Source organism: Nothobranchius furzeri, chromosome 8 (assembly GCF_043380555.1).
Source record: "Nothobranchius furzeri strain GRZ-AD chromosome 8, NfurGRZ-RIMD1, whole genome shotgun sequence".
Taxonomy (NCBI): domain Eukaryota; kingdom Metazoa; phylum Chordata; class Actinopteri; order Cyprinodontiformes; family Nothobranchiidae; genus Nothobranchius; species Nothobranchius furzeri.
The window spans coordinates 52,717,497-52,737,681 of NC_091748.1; the positions used below are offsets into that span (position 1 = coordinate 52,717,497).

Here is a 20,185-nt window from a genome sequence, read left to right on the forward strand (position 1 = left end):
CCACCAAAGGGTTAAGGTTTGCTCCGGATTTTGTCTCCCAGGCAGAGACACACTTCCTATTTTAAGTTGTCAAAGCTTGTGGAGTTCAAATTAGCTGTCAACTTTGGAATAAATAACAAGAGACGAGCCTAAACCCTAAAATGTGCCACCAGAGGTCAAAAACAGGAGCAATAACCACCGTGGAGTCAAAGTGCAACTGGTGTGGCAGTCAAACTGGTTCTTGTGAACAGAACCGCTCCTGCTCTTCAGGCGTGGCAGACAGAATTACCTCGGCAACAATAACGAGAGGATATCAAACACGAACGTGTTTTCTTTTCAAACTGCTTCTCCGTCTCAACCCAGGCACTTCGGTGTGGGATCCACCGCCGTGTTGTGCTTCCCCTCTGCTCCTCTTTCATCTCATCCCATTAAGTGATGGAGGCATTTCGCCTTCCTTACAGTCTCCCTGCCCTTCTTCCTTTGCATCTTAAGGCTTTGGCGTGACCCCCCGCTGCTGCTGCAGTTTTAGGCTATGCCCTGCTGGGGTTGGGCGGCTGCTTGCCTTCGTAGCCGTACAGGAAAGTGGCCACGATGACCAATATGGCACCGAGGAAAAACACGCTGTGTGCGGGAAGAAAATCTCAATAAGCTCCAGAAATTACGTTTCAGAAATAAAATAAGGGCTGTTCCTTTTACCTCGTAGGATCAAAGTCCTGCAGCCAGAAGTAGGAAATAAGAGTGGACAGGATGATGGACAGCGACGTAGCGAAGCCCTTCAGGATGTTGTCTGCATACTTGATGACCGCTGCTATGACCAGACCACCCAGCGCCTGGAGAAACAACAAACACGCAGACACAGATGGACAAAGGCATGACCTGAGGGGGCCAACAGAGAGCCTTTTGCACAGACACTGAACCTGTTCCCCTCAGAGGCTCCATGAGCTGTGACCGCACTGATGGAGGAACGCTAAGAGTTACCTGCAGGGCGACGACGGTCCAGGTTACGCCGTTGTACCCTTGAAACATCCCCGACTCCCTCACTCGCTCTCCGTTGTAGGCCAGCATCCCGAAGAGGCCGAACACCAGACCGAACAGCCCTGAACGAACACACACACACACACACACCAGAGTTCAGATGAAAGAACAATAAACCACCGTTCCTTCTTACTGTTGTCCCCGTTTTCACTTTCAGTTTTCTGAGATGTCAGGTTTTCCATTTCTGATGGTGTTTTCTACATTTCTTTCTTGTCAAAGTCACTGCCGTGTTTTTGTTTTGTTTCTCAGAGCTGTTGAAGCGTTTTAGAGAACGCATCTTCCTTCCTGTGTTTTGAGCTGTCCATTCTTGTGTTTTCTGCCGTGTTTTTCCCCTTTAGATGTTTTCTGTCCAAACTCGCCAAGTTTTGCGCTTTCGAGCCGAAAGTGCTGAGAGGTTGATAAAAACCTAAAATGTTTACATATTTGGCCTTTAAAACTGCTAAAAATACTAAATCCATGTCATTCTGCTCTGAGCTCTCTGCAGATCCTGCAGGTGAAGAAGCGCGATGCTCACGGGGGACCGAACACGTGTCTCACCCATGCCTCACACGTTCCAGGATAAAAATAAAACCTGACAGAAGCATTCATCTCAACTGAAAATATATTGGGGTAGAAAATAGTAATCCAGCTGCTTTAGGGTGAGAGAAGAAAACACACAGGCTCGTTTTTGGTAAGTGAAGAGCGTCGGCGTACGTCATTTTCTCCTGCAGCTGAAAGGAGGAACGGTATGGATAGGATCAAGCGAAACTCGGACAATAATCACCGGATGACGTCGATCTAGACACAGACACTGACCAAGCTGGATGTTCCGGACCCAGACGCTCTGTTTGCTCTCCTTCAGGATCTTCTCAAAGTAAACTCCTGCAAACCCGCTGGAGCAGCAGGCGACCAGAACCGCGGCGACCCCGACAAACTGGGAGCCTGAAGAGTGGGCCTCCTTCTCAGAGGTGGCAGCAGACTCAGAGGGCCACTGCGAGCACAAACACAAAAACAACAAGATCTTTACAACTTTCTCACACACGTGTGGGAGGTACATTTTCAAGTTGTTCGAGAAATTATTGACATTATCCCTGTGATTAAAAAAAGCGTCTGTGGTCTTTTGACAAACTCTGGATCAAATGTAGTTTTCCTCAGGGAGCTAAACAAAAGCCGAAACGATCAAGACTAGAAAAAGACCTTAAAAGAATAACCTGCGACCTGCAAAAGAGAGGATGCTGTTACAGTTTTTTTTCCGATTGCTAAAACTCAAAAAGCAAAAATGAGGCACAATTTTCACAACCTCTACTTCCGTTCCCAATCGCTCGACTCAATTTATCACTTCCTTATCATATTAGAACTCTGATTTTCCTCCTTTACACTCTGATGTCAATTTCACATGACCTTGCTGTCAAAACAGCACACAATTTTTAGGTTTACACACACTTCTCACATCAATTCTCAAAGTTTCAATCAACAACACACAAACATTCAAATCTCTAAACTTTCGGGTCTGGCGAGCAGTTTGCAATCAGGGACTGCAGCATAAAAGGAGGCTTGATGCTCTGTTTAGTTTGATGAATAATGGAGAACAGAGACAACAGACAACAGAGAAGGAGAGAGGTACGTATGGGAGGAGGAGAAAGAGGAGGAGGAAGGGGAAGGGGAGGAGGACAACAACAAGGAGACGCAAGGGAACAAAGAAGGAGAATCCAAATCTCCAATGAGATTTGTGCCACTGTATTGGACCATGTGCTCAACCATGGGTTGACCATGAGGGATGCTGGCCAGAGGGTCCAGCCAAACCTCAATCGTTTCAGTGTCGACCATGTTTCGTCTCAAAATGTGTGTGACGTCTAATGTTCGTCTATGAGAGAAGTGGGCATTGTAATAGATTCAGTGTGTTCCATTTCTCTAATTGTGTTTTCAGTTTTGCTCTTCAGTGTTCTTTCCATGCTTGGTGTTCTTTCCATGCTTGGTAGTGTTCAGCCAAAAGCTACTTGTGTTTATTCAATGAATGGTGTGTGTGTGTCATGTGAAAATGTGGCTGTGTCTACCAAATTTTGGGAACATGTTACGAGATTTGATGGCAGAGGTGTTTTGCAAAGGGATGCCAGGGTTTAGCCATTTATGCGTGATGTTTGGGGTTTTGTGTGTGCAGTTTTGAAAAACGTGTTGTAGCAAACGAAAAAAACTGTAATTAATTATTGAGGGAAAAAGATTTGTTTTTATTAATTAAATTTTTTTTTTACAAAAACACACATTTTACATCATTTAAAGAGACAATTTGCAACATTTTCATATTTTTAAATCATTTTCTTGAGCCTGAATGCGCTAAAACACAGGAGTCAAACTCAGGCCCTCGGGCCAAATTTGGCCCGCGAGATCAAACATCAAACCTATATTAAAACTGGCTGATTTTGCCGCAAAGACTACAAATCCCACAGTGCTTTGCGGCGTTAGCGCATCTGTCAAAGCACCCCCTTCTTTCTGTTTACATTCATTAGCATCCACGCTGTTTTTCGGCATCTGCAGCGTTACCTCCTGTCTTGCACAAACTGAAAACACTCCTCTTACTCAGCGCTGACTTTCCTCAGCAATTTGCCAACTTTGAAGCCCAGAAAAGGATTTCAACCACTCAGTAATCTGTTCTTGTCATGAGTCGGGGTGAGTACTCCCGTCGCACATTCCACCTTTGAGTTGTTTTTCAGGAGAGGGAGGCGCCCAGCTGCTTCTGGTTAGCAATCAACGGCACTGGCTTCTTAAGGAGTTGGAGAACACACCTCAACGCGGGATGATTACTACTACTCGGTATATTCCAGCCGTCTAGTGTTGCAGTGACTTTGTACCTCTTGTGTTTTTGGCTTATTATTCGCTGTGGATTTTTGTGTATACATCTTCTTCAGGATTTTTTTGGAACATCTCTGGAGTAGAGCCTTCTCAGGATTCAGTGACTCATCAGGAAACTCACCTTTGCCACATAACAGTCTGGACTCAGCTTCCCGTGTTCTCCATCTCTCCAGTCGCCCCACTCCTCTGCTTCCCACAAGCTCCCTCTCCTGGATTTACTCACCTTGACTCACCCAACTCTTGACCGGCCCCTCCCGATTTTTCCTCATCTCCTTCGCCCAGTAAGTCTTATCTCTGCACCTCCTCAGTTAAGACTTACTTCTCAGGACTCACCTTATTTTGCTCTCCCCCTCCTCAGACGCTGAGTACGGACTTTACTCATCCACTGGAAGCTCCAGTGCGCTTTTGGTTCCTGTCTACTAATAAATACCTTTTTTTGATCTTTATTTGTGAGTGTGTTGATTCTGCATGTCCTGGGTTAAACTCCTTCCCCAGATCATGTCAGAATCATCCCGCCAACCCGCTAACCCAGCAGACTCAACCCTCTCAGATCTTCTTCAGAGAGTGTCTCAACAGGAGCAGACATTACCACTGCTTATGGATCAGCTCAACGCTGCCCACAATCGTTACCAGCAGTTGGAGGCCCTAGTCCGGCAGATCCATGAGCGGGTTACGCAGCCGCTGCCACAGACTACAAGGTCGGAACCTCAAGCAGCCGCTCCTGTTGCTTCCGGACCGGGAGTTCCTGTCCCCACAGAGACTTCTCATTTTCGTCCAGCCATTTCTCCTCCCTCACAGACATTCAGCGGTGAGTTCGAAGAATGCCACAGCTTCCTGCTCCAGTGCCGGCTTGCGTTCGAACGCTCACCTGGAGCCTTTCCCACGGACTCAAGTAAGATTTCTTACGTTATTGGACTGCTACGTGGAAGAGCCCTACGGTGGGCGGAAGCTAAGAGCCATTGTGCTGCCTTTTTAGCAGGACCTTTTGATGAGTTTTTAGCGGACTTTACATTAACTTTTGGACAGACCGAGTCCGTTTCAGATATAGGAAAGAGACTCTGGAACCTGTCGCAGGGCCGACGATCGGTTGCAGACATGTCGGTAGAGTTCCGAACCCTGGCAGCTAGGACTTCGTGGAACGAGGAGGCGTTGATGGCTGCATTCACGGAGGCCCTCAGTGTTCGTGTACGGGATCAGCTGGCGCTGTGCCCCGAACCTCAGTCTCTCGAGGGGCTCATTCGCCTGGCCATCTCCATTGATAAACGTCACCAGGAGCTACGGCGCCCCGCCAGCAGTGCCCGTCCAGCTCCTATTCCTGACCGAAACCTGGGTGGTCTTCGCTCCTTTTCCGAGACCCCCACAGCTGATGAACCTATGCAGATGGGTCGCACTCGCCTTACCCCAGAGGAACGGGAACATCGTTTGAGGTCAGGTCTCTGTTTATATTGCGGGCAGACCGGACACTTTGCCAGAGCCTGTCCTGCTCTGGGAAAAGGGAGAGCCCATCAGTAAAGCCGGGGCTACTGGTGGGCGGAAATTCAGACTCTTTTAGCTCCCGTTGTTCAATTCCATGCACTGTGTGTTTTAATTCTGAACAATTTCAGTTAGAGGCTCTGGTGGACTCTGGTTGTGAGCAATCTATGTTGGATGTCGGTTTGGTAAAGAGGTGGAAAATACCTACCACCCGTTTGTCTTCTCCTCTCACGGTTTCGTCTCTGGATGATCGCAGTTTGTCCACCATCACTCACCAGACCATCCCACTGCAGATAAAGGTGTCAGGTAACCACACAGAACTTCTGGCATTTTTTGTATTTCCCTCTCCCCAGTCTCCAGTGGTTCTTGGCCATTCCTGGTTGAAACACCACAATCCCCAGCTGAACTGGAGAACCAGTCAGATTGAAGGATGGAGTCCTGAGTGTTCTCTAGCCTGCCTTCGCTCAGCTGCACCAACTCTCCAAAATTCCACAACCTCTCCTTCTGAGAAGATTGACCTCTCCAACGTTCCTCCGGCCTACCATGACCTCCGACAGGTATTCAGTAAGGACCGTGCTTCTTCTCTTCCCCCACACAGACCTTTTGATTGCTGCATTGAGTTGTTACCCGGAGCCCCACTTCCCTCCAGTCGACTATATCACCTTTCCAAACCTGAGAGGGAGAGCATGGAGAAATACATCCAGGAGTCTCTAGCAACCGGTCTTATCAGGCCGTCCACCTCACCATTGGGGGCAGGGTTCTTCTTTGTTCCAAAGAAGGAGGGGACTCTAAGGCCCTGTATTGATTACAGGGAATTGAACCAAATAACAGTAAAGAACAAATATCCTCTGCCTCTGTTAACCTCCACTTTTGAACCCATTCAGGACGCCACCATTTTTAGCCGCCTGGATCTCAGAAATGCGTACCACTTGGTACGAATCAGACAGGGTGATGAGTGGAAGACGGCATTTAAGACTCCGTTAGGACATTTTGAGTATCTGGTAATGCCTTTCGGCCTAACAAATGCTCCAGCTGTGTTTCAGTCTCTGGTGAACTCTGTTTTAGGAGATATGTTGAATAAGTACGTGACTGTCTACTTGGATGACATTTTGATTTTTTCAAAGACTCTGGAACAACACGTCTTGCATGTGCGTTCTGTGTTGCAACGACTCCTGGAGAATCGGCTTTATGTGAAGGCCGAGAAATGTGTTTTTCATGTCTCTACTGTTAAGTTTTTAGGATTTGTGATCGAAAGTGGAAGACTGAGGGCTGACCCTGAGAAGGTCCAGGTGGTCACAGAGTGGCCTACCCCCTCGTCACGTAAACAGCTTCAGAGATTCCTGGGTTTTGCCAATTTCTACAGAAGATTCATCAGAAATTTCAGTCAGACTGCCATACCTTTAACCAACCTCACATCCACTAACCGCCCTTTTGTTTGGTCCACAGAGGCTGAAGCAGCCTTTCAGAAGCTGAAAAAACTATTCACAAATGCTCCAGTGCTCCATCGCCCAGACCCCCAACTCCAGTTTACACTCGAGGTGGATGCCTCAGACACCGGAGTCGGCGCCGTGTTGTCACAGGTATCACCGCTCGACCATCGCCTTCACCCTTGTGCTTTTTTTTCTCGCCGTCTCACCCCAACAGAGAGCCGATATGACGTGGGTGACAGAGAGCTCTTGGCGGTGAAACTCGCCATTGAGGAGTGGAGGCACTGGCTCGAGGGAGCTGAGATTCCCTTCATCATCTGGACTGATCACAAGAATTTGGTCTACCTCAGAGAGGCCAAGAGACTAAACCCACGACAATACAGGTGGTCCCTTTTCTTCTCTCGTTTCAACTTTCAGATTTCATACCGACCCGGATCCAAGAACGTAAAACCGGATGCTCTCTCGAGACAATATGCTTCTGACCAGGAGACTGAGCTCTCCACCATCCTACCCCCGGCGTGTGTTGTGGGAGGTGTGACGTGGGAGATACGTGACCAGGTACTGGAGGCACAGAGAACTGACCCTGATCCAGGTAAGGGACCTCCAGACAGGCTCTGGGTTCCGCAGGCTGTGAGAAGCAAGGTCATTCACTGGGCTCATACTGGCAAATTTTCACTTCACCCCGGAGTAGGACGTACTATTGCACTCATCAGACGCACATTCTGGTGGCCGGCCATGTACCGAGATGTCAAGGATTATGTTTCAGGTTGCCACATCTGTGCTCAGCAGAAGGGTGATCACCGTGCACCTGCTGGACTGTTGAACCCTCTGCCGACCCCCTCTCGACCATGGTCTCATGTGGCTCTGGATTTTGTGTGTGGTTTACCGAATTCTCAGGGATTTAACACCATACTCACCATTGTGGACAGATTCTCCAAAGCATGCCATCTCATTCCTTTGAAAACTCTTCCATCTTCTACTGTTACAGCCAAACTGCTCATCAGACATGTTTTCCGGTTGCATGGTATCCCGGAGGAAATCTTGTCCGATCGTGGTCCCCAGTTCATATCCAGAGTCTGGAGGGAGTTTGCAGAGGCTCTGGGGGCCCGAGTCGCCCTTACCTCTGGACACCATCCCCAGACCAATGGTCAAGGTGAGCGTATGAACCAAGAACTCGGTGCTATGTTACGCTGTGTATGTTCTGCTCACCCGTCATCATGGAGTTCGCACCTCCCCTGGATCGAATACGCCCACAATTCTCACGTCTCTACGGCAACAGGTCAGTCACCTTTTGAATCCTCCTTGGGTTATCAACCTTCCCTGTTCCCTCCACAGTCTCCAGCCCTCACCACGGTTCCACAGTTTCTCCGGGGGGCCAAACGGGCCTGGGCCTCCACCCGGGCGGCTTTGGACAGGACGGCGGCCTCCAACAAACGGCTTGCTGATCGCAGGCGGCGGCCTGCCCCGTCCTACGCTCCTGGTCAGGAGGTTTGGCTCTCCTCCAAGGATATCCCCCTGAAGGCGTCCAGCCGCAAACTGTCGCCCAGGTTTCTGGGTCCTTTCAGGATTCTGGACATCCCCACGCCCTCTACTGTCCGGCTGGCCCTGCCTCCCTCTCTCAGGGTTCACCCTGTGTTCCACGTGTCCTTGGTGAAGCCGGTGACCACGAGCCGTCTCTGCCCTACGCCTGCTCCTCCCCCGCCTGCACGGTTCTACAAGGGGGGTCTGGTTTATTCTGTTCGCAGGATTCTGGACTCCCGACCCCGTGGCAGGGGCATCCAGTACCTCGTTGACTGGGAGGGGTACGGCCCGGAGGAGCGTTCCTGGGTTCCACGCTCCTTTATTGAAGATCCGTCCCTCATCCGGGACTTTGAGGTGGCATCTGCCAGGACGCCGGGAGGCGTCCGTTGAGGGGGGGGTACTGTCATGAGTCGGGGTGAGTACTCCCGTCGCACATTCCACCTTTGAGTTGTTTTTCAGGAGAGGGAGGCGCCCAGCTGCTTCTGGTTAGCAATCAACGGCACTGGCTTCTTAAGGAGTTGGAGAACACACCTCAACGCGGGATGATTACTACTACTCGGTATATTCCAGCCGTCTAGTGTTGCAGTGACTTTGTACCTCTTGTGTTTTTGGCTTATTATTCGCTGTGGATTTTTGTGTATACATCTTCTTCAGGATTTTTTTGGAACATCTCTGGAGTAGAGCCTTCTCAGGATTCAGTGACTCATCAGGAAACTCACCTTTGCCACATAACAGTCTGGACTCAGCTTCCCGTGTTCTCCATCTCTCCAGTCGCCCCACTCCTCTGCTTCCCACAAGCTCCCTCTCCTGGATTTACTCACCTTGACTCACCCAACTCTCGACCGGCCCCTCCCGATTTTTCCTCATCTCCTTCGCCCAGTAAGTCTTATCTCTGCACCTCCTCAGTTAAGACTTACTTCTCAGGACTCACCTTATTTTGCTCTCCCCCTCCTCAGACGCTGAGTACGGACTTTACTCATCCACTGGAAGCTCCAGTGCGCTTTTGGTTCCTGTCTACTAATAAATACCTTTTTTTGATCTTTATTTGTGAGTGTGTTGATTCTGCATGTCCTGGGTTAAACTCCTTCCCCAGATCATGTCAGTTCTTGGCCGACATAGAAAGCGCACTGACCAATTTCCCGACCAAGATGATTGAACTCCAGTTTAGCAACACGCTCAAGTCAGTATGAGTCTGTAGCTGCTGCAGCTTTTAGCTCTACTCCCCGACACACTGACCAAACTGTGTGGTTGAACTGCTCAGATGCTCTCCATGTTCAGCAGCACCAACCTATGTGAGCAACTGTTGCCTGTGATGAAGATGAACAGAACATAGGCGGTCCAGTGATGAACTCCTTCCTCAACTCACAACCCACACGGATGCAGGTGTCTGGTTTGAACAGGTGAGCATCCCGGTAAATCAGAGTGGAGCAAACTGAGCTTGAATGATTGTGGTTTTTGTGCACTTTTTCTGCTCCAAAGCATGAATGTAAATAAGTGAGTTTGTGCATTTTCATTCAAGAGAATTATTGTTTTTTTTTTTGTTGGCCAGTTTAAAAAGATTTAACCTACTTTAAAACAGAAACCAGAAATACTACAGATAGATGAATAGAATAAAAAATAGAATGGAAAATCCCTTTATTGTCCCTCAGTGGAGAAGCTTGGTGTCACAACAGCAATAACATTAATTGAAAGAAAGAAAGAAAGAAAGAAAGAAAGAAAGAAAGAATAAAGAGTAAACAACCAGAAAACAGAAACACTTAAAAGAATCAAAATATTCAAAAGAAATGCTGTATATAGGTATACAAAATTTAAAGAATAAAAATATTTTTTTAAATGAGACATGATAAGGAACAAATTGATGCGTGCTTTATTTAAAATTGAGTTGCTCGTGTGTACTTTGGTTATTCCACATTCAGTCTTACTGCAAAAATAAGTTTATTTCCAAATGAAAAGGTTCAACCATACATATCTGTAGATTAAGGAAAATGTGCACATTTGCCATCACTTTTTCAAAAAATATTGAGTTTGGCCCGCGACTTCGTCCCAGTTTTCCATTTCGACCCAGTGTGAGTTTGACACCCCTGAAAACAACCCTTCACAGAGGAAAGGTCACCCAGCCCCTATCGTCACCTGTGGCCAGAAAACGCCCTTTACAACTTCAGAGAGGCGGGCTGCTCTGTAGGAACACTGAGCTGACACACCTGGCGCTGCAGTCTGCCTCCAGCACATTTCCTGCATGTTTTAGCTCATGAGCTGATTTGTTTAATTTAGTGATGAAGCACTCCTGTAGACACTAATGAAAGCTGGAGAAACGTTTCAGCTGTTAGGGGTTAAAAAGACAAATGCACAGCGAGGGGATAAACTTTGCTTTTGGTTCTATAAGTGAACACTAGGGGGTGCTAAAAGCAAGCCAAAACTGCCCAGTTCCCATTCAATGACTGCATCCTGGACAGATTAGTCTGTAGACAGAAACGCATCATCACATGCAGCATGAGACTTCTGGCAGGTTTCATATCAAGTGTAATGATGGGAAAAAACTAAATATCTCTCTTTTTTAACTCTACAACATTTGAAGCGTGCATCCTCCACCAACGCAGCTGACCAGAAATCAAAATAATGAGTGCCAATATTCTGAGAAAAGAAATATGTAAAACAGGCAAACACTGTCAAAACAAGCAGTCTGGATGGCTGGGATCAAGCTGAAGTATCACATAAATCACTGCTGGGTGAGGCCCAAACTCTCCACTCAGGTCCTGGAATTTATTACACTGGGAGTGTGAAATTCAGACTTATGCATCTTCGTAGATATGCTGACGTTGTGAAAAAGGCTGCAGAGTGCCGTGTGCTGTGGTAAGCTGGAAAAAAGGATGTTAACGCAAAAAATAAAACCGCAGCAGTGGGTGTGCAGAGTGAGGAATGTGCTGCAGCTAAAGCATTTTCTATTTTTGATCAAATAAGGATTGTTTTTACATGAACTTTTATTTAGATTGTTTCATTTGGTGAATAAAGAGGCTAATAGCACACATTCCTGATTAAAAGGCAGAAACCTCATAAAGAGTGAAAACACGAGTCTTATTTGTGTCGGAGCTTCATCTTCTCCAAACTGAAGTTCTGTATGTGTCTTTAAACTTAAGGTGAACTTAGTAACTTAAGGTGTTGGTACTCTCTTTATTGTACTAACGTTGCCTTCACTCTAGAAGAAAATACTCAGATTTTTGTCATGTTTGAACATATCTTTTTTTCTTATTGGGCAAATGAATACAAGTCATTAAAAATAGGTTTTACCAGCTGAGGGCATGTGCTGAGCTCAAGGTGATCTTCACCTTTTGTGTTGCCATGTAGGTCTCTACTGCCTTTGTAAACACACCAAACATGAAAAAACCTGTCCAGATGCTTTCTGTCAGTGTTTGGTTTTTGGAATGATGTGCCTAAAACAAGCTGTTTCAAAAAGTCCCCGTTTGTGATGTCACACACGAGGAAATGAGCACAGAACCACCTTTCATGTGCAAGCTGCTGCTGGAGGAGAAGTGACTCTACTCAGAGCTCCTCTTGAATATTAGAGCTTCTCAGCTTATAGCAGCCAATCAGAGGATGGCAGTGTGGTCAGCAGTAGCTTGTTGTCTTAAAGTGACAGAGCCCTAAAACAGCTCGTTATTAAAAGTACTGAAATGTCAGGATTAAAACAGCTGAAATCGTTTTCTGTAAGAGGGATTTTGCACAACTTCATGAAAATGTTGTGTATTGACAATAGAAATATTATAAATTAAGATAAAAAGTCATAATATGTCTTCTTCAAGATTCCAGTATTTTAGAATTCAAAGGTGGAATATGAAACAGGAACACCAAAGTGACATCTAGTGTGTGAAGGTTGTAGTTGCTTAAATAGAACAAAGATTTCAGTTGTTGGGATACCAAGTTTGCTATCCATTCATCCATTTTTGGCCGTTTATCCGGGGTCGGGTCGTGGGCGCAGTAGCCTAAGCAGAGAGGCCCAGACTTCCCTCTCCCCAACCCAGTTGGACGTGCCCGGAAAACCTCACCAGGGAGGCATCATAATCAGATGCCCGAGCCACCTCAACTGGCTCCTCTCGATGTGGAGGAGCAGCGGGTCTACTCCGAGCCCCTCCCGAATGACCGAGCTTCTCACCCTATCTCTAAGGGACAGCCCAGCCACTCTTCGGAGAAAACTCATTTTGGCCGCTTGTATCCGTGATCTCGTTCTTTCGGTCACTACCCAAAGCTCATGATCATAGGTGAGGGTAGGAACGTAGCTTGGCCGGTAAACTGAGAGCTTTGCCTTCTGGCTAAGCTCTCTCTTCACCATGACCGATCGGTATAACGCCCACATCACTGCAGACGCAGCACCACTCCACCAATCAATCTCAAGCTCCATCTTTCCCTCACTAGTGAACAAGATCCTGAGATACTTAAACTCCTCCACTTGAGGCAGGACCTCATCCCTGACCCGGAGAAGGCATTCTACCCTTTACCAACTCAAGACCATGGTCTTGGATTTAGAGGAGCTGATTCTCATCCCAGCTGCTTCACACTCAGCTTCAAACTGCTCCAGTGAAGCTGGAAATCACATTCCGATGAAGCCAACAGGACCACATCATCTGCAAAAAGCAGAGACTCGATCCTCAGGCCACCAAAACAGATCCCCTCAACACCTTGTCTGTGCCTACAAGTCGTGTCCATAAAAGTTATGAACAGAATCGGTGACAAAGGGCAGCCTTGGCGGAGTCCAACTCTCACTGGGAACGAGCTCGACTTACTGCCGGTGATGGACCAAGCTCTGACACCGCTCACACAGGGACCTAACCGTAATGTTTTCTTTGAGTGAATCTGTTGTAGGCTTCGCCTAAACTCACTCTGGTTTCAGATCTTTTATGGTTGCTCCTCTTCTGGGCTCAGAAGCAGCTGCTTGACTAGCTGAGGCTGCCATTTTCCACAGGACCAGCCTCATTGTGCCAAGCGGACTGTTTGACAATAGGGCTGCAGCAAACGATTATTTGGATCATCGATGAATCGGAAGGGGTCTCGACTCGATTAATCGGATTAAACTGGAACATTAAAAAACTTCTAGGGAAACCTTTTTTCTCTCCTTCCTTTGCTTTAACAACAGACCATGATTAGAAAACGGTTCAGTAGCGTGCAAAACAACATGCTATCCCCTAAATATATACATAATTAAACTTTGCTCAGTAAAATTGTATGTATTTCATTAACATGTTCAGTAGTAAGCTACTGGAAATGCTGACATTTAATTTCTATTGCAAAAAATGTAATGGTGACATATTGATTATGTACACTTTGGCAATATTCCAGTTTAAATTATGTTCACAGATGGATGCGTTAGTGAATTACATGCTACAGTGGCTTGCTAAAATCCTGCTGTGGTGTTTAGCCGAGCAGACTCGAACCTGACAGCGGTTCTGCTCCATAGCGCTGCAGTCAGCCAAGAATAAACAGGATGGTGAGGACTTTTCTTCCACTTGTGGAGTTTAGATGTTCTTAGTTTCACAACCATCATGTTTTTTCGGAACCCTACTTAGATAGTGAGCCTGCTACCTGCTAGCATTAGCTCATCTGCCCGTTGTTGCACTTTTGATCCCAAACCATTTCTGCCTTTGTTGGTTTCCGTTTTGTTCCTCGTCAAAACACCGTCTTTCTCTCTCGTTCTGATCTGCCTCGGTCTGCTCTGTTGCCTCCTACACACGAGCTGCGCGCATTCACTGTTAAATAAAGGTTGTGCAACACGAAAAAAAGTTGCACAACACACCGAATCGATGACGAAATGCGTTGCCAATGCATTTTTTCATCGATTTTTATCGAATCGTTGTTGCAGCCCTATTTCACAACCTGCAATGGTGCCCTCTATTGGCTGGCAGATGGAAACATAAACCCAGCGTTGTGCTGTCAAATAAATATCTGATGTTTTTTATTAAAATATAGCTTTTAAAGGAAATGCTTTACCTTCATTCTGCATACCTCTAAATTAACTTTTAAATTAATTAAATGGTTCCATATTCAACCTTTAATTCAAGAGTGTGTAGTGATTTATAAACAACCTACACAGGTTAGACCCATTTTCCCTCCAGACCTTGTAACTCAGCAAAAACTTGAGGGCTGATAGCGATGCTCTGTCCTGCCAATGCTGGTGCAGTCTCACTCATATTTCTTTTGTACGTTCTTGCTTTGTCCCGCCATTTGGAACGATTACACCAAAAACATGCACGTCCTAGGAACCACCTTTGTTTCAATTTAAGATGCCGGGACGAAAGCATCACACCAACAAGCCTACAGCTGAAAACATCGATGTGGACCAAGACGGCACAGAACATAATGGAAAGAACACAGAGAGCACTACTCAACGAAAGGATAAGAAACGTCACAACCAAACAGAAGCAAGTGGAAAACGAACTGGAAAGAAGACACCTGGACCTAAAAAGGAATTACAAACTTGATGATAAAATGGAGGAACAAATTAAAGGACACATGATGGAAAAACAGGTAAAAGAGTTCACAAAAGTAAAAGAAAGACACATAAAGAAGTTAAACAAACTCATCAACAAGAAAAACAAAAGAAAAAAAACAAGATAACACCACACAAAGCTCATGGGTATGTAACATTTCACAATACAAACTAACAGAAGCAGAAGACAGCATATTAAAAAAGGTTTAAACTTTGCAGCAACACCAAAGAAAATACCATATGATGAATTTATCGTAGCAACAGAACTAGCATGTCAACAGATCACAGATGAGGGAAAGAAAGCAGAGCTTAGAAATAAAGTAGTTGGGATATTAAAGAACAGCAAAATTCAACACAGCAATGTTACAGAAGAAGAACAATCAGCCATGACAGCTTTATCCAAAAATAATAATAATAATAATGCATTGAACTTATATAGCGCTTTTCAAGACACCCAAAGACACTTCCACACACTCTCACATTCACACACTGCTAGTGATGGTAAGCTACTTGTAGCCACAGCCGCCCTGGGGAGGTCTGACAGAGGTGAGGCTGCCATTTGGCGCCGTCGGCCCCTCTGACCACCACTAACACAGGCAAGTTGGGTGAAGTGTCTTGCCCAAGGACACAACAGCAGGATACCCCTGGCGGGAGCTGGAATCGAACCCATGACCCTCCAATCATGAGGCAACCCGCTCTACCACCTGAGCTACTGCTGCCCCAATGAACAGATACTTTTCTACCGGCAGACAAAGGAAGAACCACAGTAGTTATGGACAAAGAAAAATATAAACAACAGATGAAACAGATGCTAGGGGACAAAAATACAAACAAAATACTTAAAGAAGACCCAACAGAAAACATTAAGAAAAACATGAAAAATTACTGAAGCCACTACAAGAAAAAGGCAACATAACAGAAAAAATGTACAAACACTGGATTCCTACGGCAAACATAACACCAAGAATATATGGAATGCCAAAAATACATAAACAAAACACCCCACTTAGACCAGTAGTATATAGCATAGGTACACCAACATACAACATGGCAAGAGATATTAGCAAAATCATCAGTCCGGTATTAGGTAACACAGATCAACACTGCAAAAATAGCATAGAACTGGCAAAAGAACTACAAAAGATTACAATAGAAGACAACGACATACTCATCTCACATGACGTCACATCCCTGTTGACAAAAACACCAACCCAAAAAACCATAGACATAGTAGCTAACAGAATCAGACAGGACAAGACTTTACACAAAAGAGCAAACCTCACAGCAGATGACATAGCACAGCTGATAGGACTGGTAGCTAACTCCACTTACTTCACATACGACAACACTATATACAAACAACTGGAAGGCTTCGCCATGGGTAACCCGTTATCAGCCACCCTGTGCGAGTTTTTCATGGAAGACCTAGAGCAAAAAGTCATAGCCACTGCCCCCCCCAAACTGCAAAATAAAACTATGGAAACGCTACGTAGACGACCTACTGGAAATCATACCAAAAGGACAAACAGAAATACTAACACAACACTTGAATAACATTGACGACACAGGCAGCATAAAGTTCACATATAAGTCAGAAACAGAAGGCGTATAGCATTTATGGACATGAAAATAACCAGGCAGACCGACGGGACCCTAAACATAAACACATACAGGAAACCAACACACACAGACCAATATCTATTATGGACATCAGAACACCCCACCATACACAAAATGTCAGTAATCAGAACATTATATCACCGAGCAAACATAATAACAGAAGAAAGAGACCGTAAACAAGAGGACAAACACATACAACACGCTTTAAAGACCTGCGGATACCCGACATGGGCAATAAACAAAGGAAAACAACAAACAACAACAGAAAGACAAGAACAACCTAAGCAAAGAACCAGAAACCCAGAAAGACAAGAACCAACACCAGTGATAACCTTACCATACATCAGAGGCATAACAGAAAAAATAAGAGCAACAATGAAAAAACACAACATAAACACACCAACAAAACCATACACAACAGTTAGAAACAGACTAGTACACCCAAAAGACAAGATACCAGCTGGACTTAAATGTGGAATCGTTTACGAAATCCCATGCTAATTCTTTAATAAAACATACATAGGAGAAACCGGACGCCAACTCAGCACACAAACAATAGAACATAGAAAGGAGTATAAGAAGGAAACAAGTCGAAGACACACAAGAGCAGCAAAACAAGAAGCAGAAAGCACAATAAAGAAGTCAGCCGTAACAGATCACTGCACAAGAGAAAACTATATAATGGACTGGGACAACACAAGGATCATAAACACCGAACAACAGAAATACAAAAGATGGATAAAGGAAGCCATAGAGATAAGGAGACGTGGATGTGGGACCATGAACAGAGACAATGGGGTTTAAACATTGGATCGAGCGTGGGACTGCATCATCGGAGAGGGGAGAGCGGGCAGCAGAGGGCGACAACAGTTGGCAATCTGTTAGATTGAAATATACTAAAACATAAACTGGACCTGATCAGACTTGACTGAACACATTAAAGAACAAATTGTGGAGCCAAAAACAAGTTTCCTTGCTCTGAGTAAATCTGGGGTTCGTTAAACCTCCTCCCTTCAAGTTTTTTATGAGTACCAACATTTATAAGAACAAAGAAAACTGACATATGTTAATATAAAATACAGATGCATGAATAGTGAACATAACCTTCATAGAACCTGTTAATATTGTTCTCTTTGACGTGCTTCTACAGAGTTTCTAACTCCGACTGGACCAGAGAAAAGCAGTCTGATGAACTTTCACCCACATGTGCTTTTTGCCAAAGAAAACAAAGTCAGAGTTCAATTTGATGATCAGGTAAGCAGGAAAATATTGTGTGTGGTTCTTTTAGAAGCCTTTTACCACTAAATATTATAGAGAACATTTTTAAAGCAAAAGGAAACATACTGCAGGTTCTGTTGAGTTTTCACCTACAGATGAATGTTTAAACTCTTGCATTTTGGAAGAACTGGTGCATGTTTGTTTAAGGTTTCTCATTTCCATAAGCCGTCGCCGTAGGAGAAACTGATCCTACCTGAACAAGGGTCACTCCGGCCATTAGGATCAACAAGGAGAGCCACTGGTAAACGCCCAGTCTGCGGCCCAGCATGGAAACCGAGAACAGAGCCGTGGTCAGGATCTTCAACTGGTAGGTCACCTTACGGATACAAAGTGGGACTACTTAAATCGTGAAACAAACATGTGATATTCAGAGTGAAGCACATCAAAGTGGATCTCAGCTGAACCTGGTAGGTGGCTGCATCCAGGTTGGAGAGAGCGACGTACAGCAGGTTGTTCTGCAGCGTGTAGATCCCCGAGGGGATGGCCAGCTTCAGCGTGTCTATGGGTTTGTGGAGGATTTCCTGTCGCAGGACGCTGTTCAGAGCTCGCATACTGTAGTCTGGACAAAGAAAACAGAATTTACTTTGAGTTTAAGTTTGAGTGGAAAACGGGCAGAAGAACAGAATCATGTAGAAAACATTTTAATAGCTTCAATCAAGCCTTTTAAGCATTATTTTCTATTTGAAGTGGCTACATGAAGTACTATGATAAACACAGTTGATTAGTTTTATAACAGTCTCATAATACTTGTCCCATCACTGCACTCACTGTGCTCCTTGAAGACGAGCAGAACACAGGCGATGATCTTCATGACTTCGGCCACCACCACGGCTGAAGACGCCAGGTAGCGCGGGCCATCGGCCTGCAGGGTTCGGGAGTACCGCATGGTGAGCACCAGGGAGGTGGTCTGGAACACCAGCACGCCCAGGGACAGGTACTTCAACCGGGATGAGGCCATGGCTCGCTGGGGAAACAAAGTAAAGACATTCAGTCCAGATTCACGAGCACTGTTTGTTTTAGGGTTTTAAAAGATGATAAAGAGGTAAAACTCTGACAGGTGAATTCTCACATTTTCTTGGATCAAGATCGCTCCGAAAAAACTTCACAGGGACGTCTCTGCTTTAGGGAAATTCCTCGGTGTAAGTTGTTCTTCTGGTCGCTTCACAGAGACCGGACAGAGAGAGACAGACGAGGACTCCTCTCAGCTGTCAAAACAGCAACCCTCAAACTCCGTCCGTCCGCTGTTTAGACCACATTATCACTTCCGGCTTCCCGCAGCAACAGTCGAGACGCTTCCATTCATTAAATTTTAACTTTCCGACGAAAGACAAAAGTAAACACATAAAAACGATCCACCTGGTTAGTATATCATAGTTGCAGCAAAGGTAAATTTCTGTAGGACTTCCGTGTTCGTTAATTTTCTTCTTCTGTTGAATAAGTGGTAGCTAAAAGTCACTGAGAGGCGCTTCCTCGCCACCTAGAGGACAGGGTGACGCGTTCAAAAACGGTGCTTTTTGAAGTGTTTTGTTCTTATAAATGAAAGAAACGGCATTTCGGTCATTTTTTCTTTGAGAACCAATACAATTCTGAGACTGCTGAAACCTGGAATAATGATTTAATATCAATAGCTTTGTCTTGATAATATGATTTGTAAATTGTGAAACGTCCGCAAAGATGAATGGCCGCCGACTTTAGCAAAACTATGAGTGAGATTTATTCTCTTTTGGGGAGAGGGAGTAAAAACCGGGTATGTAGCGAGAATGCAGAAGAACATTAGGTCTGCCACTGGTACATTTTGGCGCACACGCAGTGAATTTTCTAATTTCTTCGTGTTTCATGTGTGTGTGTGTGTGTGTGTGTGTGTGTGTGTGTGTGTGTGTGTGTGTGTACGTTATTATACTGTGAACAAGAAATTTCTCCCACTGTTAACAGTCATTCTGAAAGTGTCCCAAATTAATATCCAAAAGTTTTATATTATACATATAATAAATTTATCATAGTTGAATAATAATCTCCAAAATTATACATTCAAACAAATAACTATAAACATTGGGGGGAAAGCATATTTGTTCTATGTGGATTCATTTGTCTAGTAAAGGAAATAGAATGGCAAGAGCTAACGTCTTACAAATTTTTATGAATCACTTTCTCGACATCTCCTCCTTATCGTGGTGGAGGAGTTTGAGTGCCCTAATGATCCTAGGAGCTATGTTGTCTGGGGCACTTTGTGCCCCTGGTAGGGTCTCCCATGACAAATTGGTCTTAGGTGAAGGGTGAGAGACAAAGAACGGTTCAGAGGATCTTTCATGAATATGCAATCAAAGAGTCGGAGTACCCGGCCAGGAGGGTTACCGGGGTCCCACCCTGGAGCCATGCCTGGGGTTGGGGCCCGTGAGCGAGCACCTGGTGGCCGGGCTATCGCCCATGGGGCCCAGCCCGAACCAGATACATGGGCTCATCCAACTGTGGACCCACCACCCGCAGGAGGAACATGAAGGGTGTGGATCGGGTGGCAGACCGAGGCGGGAGCCTTGGAGGTCTGATCCCCGGA

The 20,185-nt window shown here is 45.4% G+C and overlaps 1 protein-coding gene across 1 annotated transcript; it reads right to left on the reverse strand.

The window, feature by feature from the left end:
• Positions 1-320: 320 nt before the first annotated feature.
• slc35a3a (solute carrier family 35 member A3a) lies at positions 321-18,931 on the reverse strand. The gene is made up of 8 exons (XM_015971521.3): positions 18,704-18,931; positions 18,403-18,598; positions 18,039-18,193; positions 17,828-17,950; positions 1,810-1,984; positions 958-1,076; positions 676-809; positions 321-600 (listed from the first exon to the last, which is right to left on the reverse strand). The coding sequence occupies exons 2-8, from the start codon at positions 18,590-18,592 to the stop codon at positions 510-512; spliced, it is 987 nt and encodes a 328-aa protein (XP_015827007.1). The 5' UTR covers positions 18,593-18,598; positions 18,704-18,931; the 3' UTR covers positions 321-509.
• Positions 18,932-20,185: the final 1,254 nt, after the last annotated feature.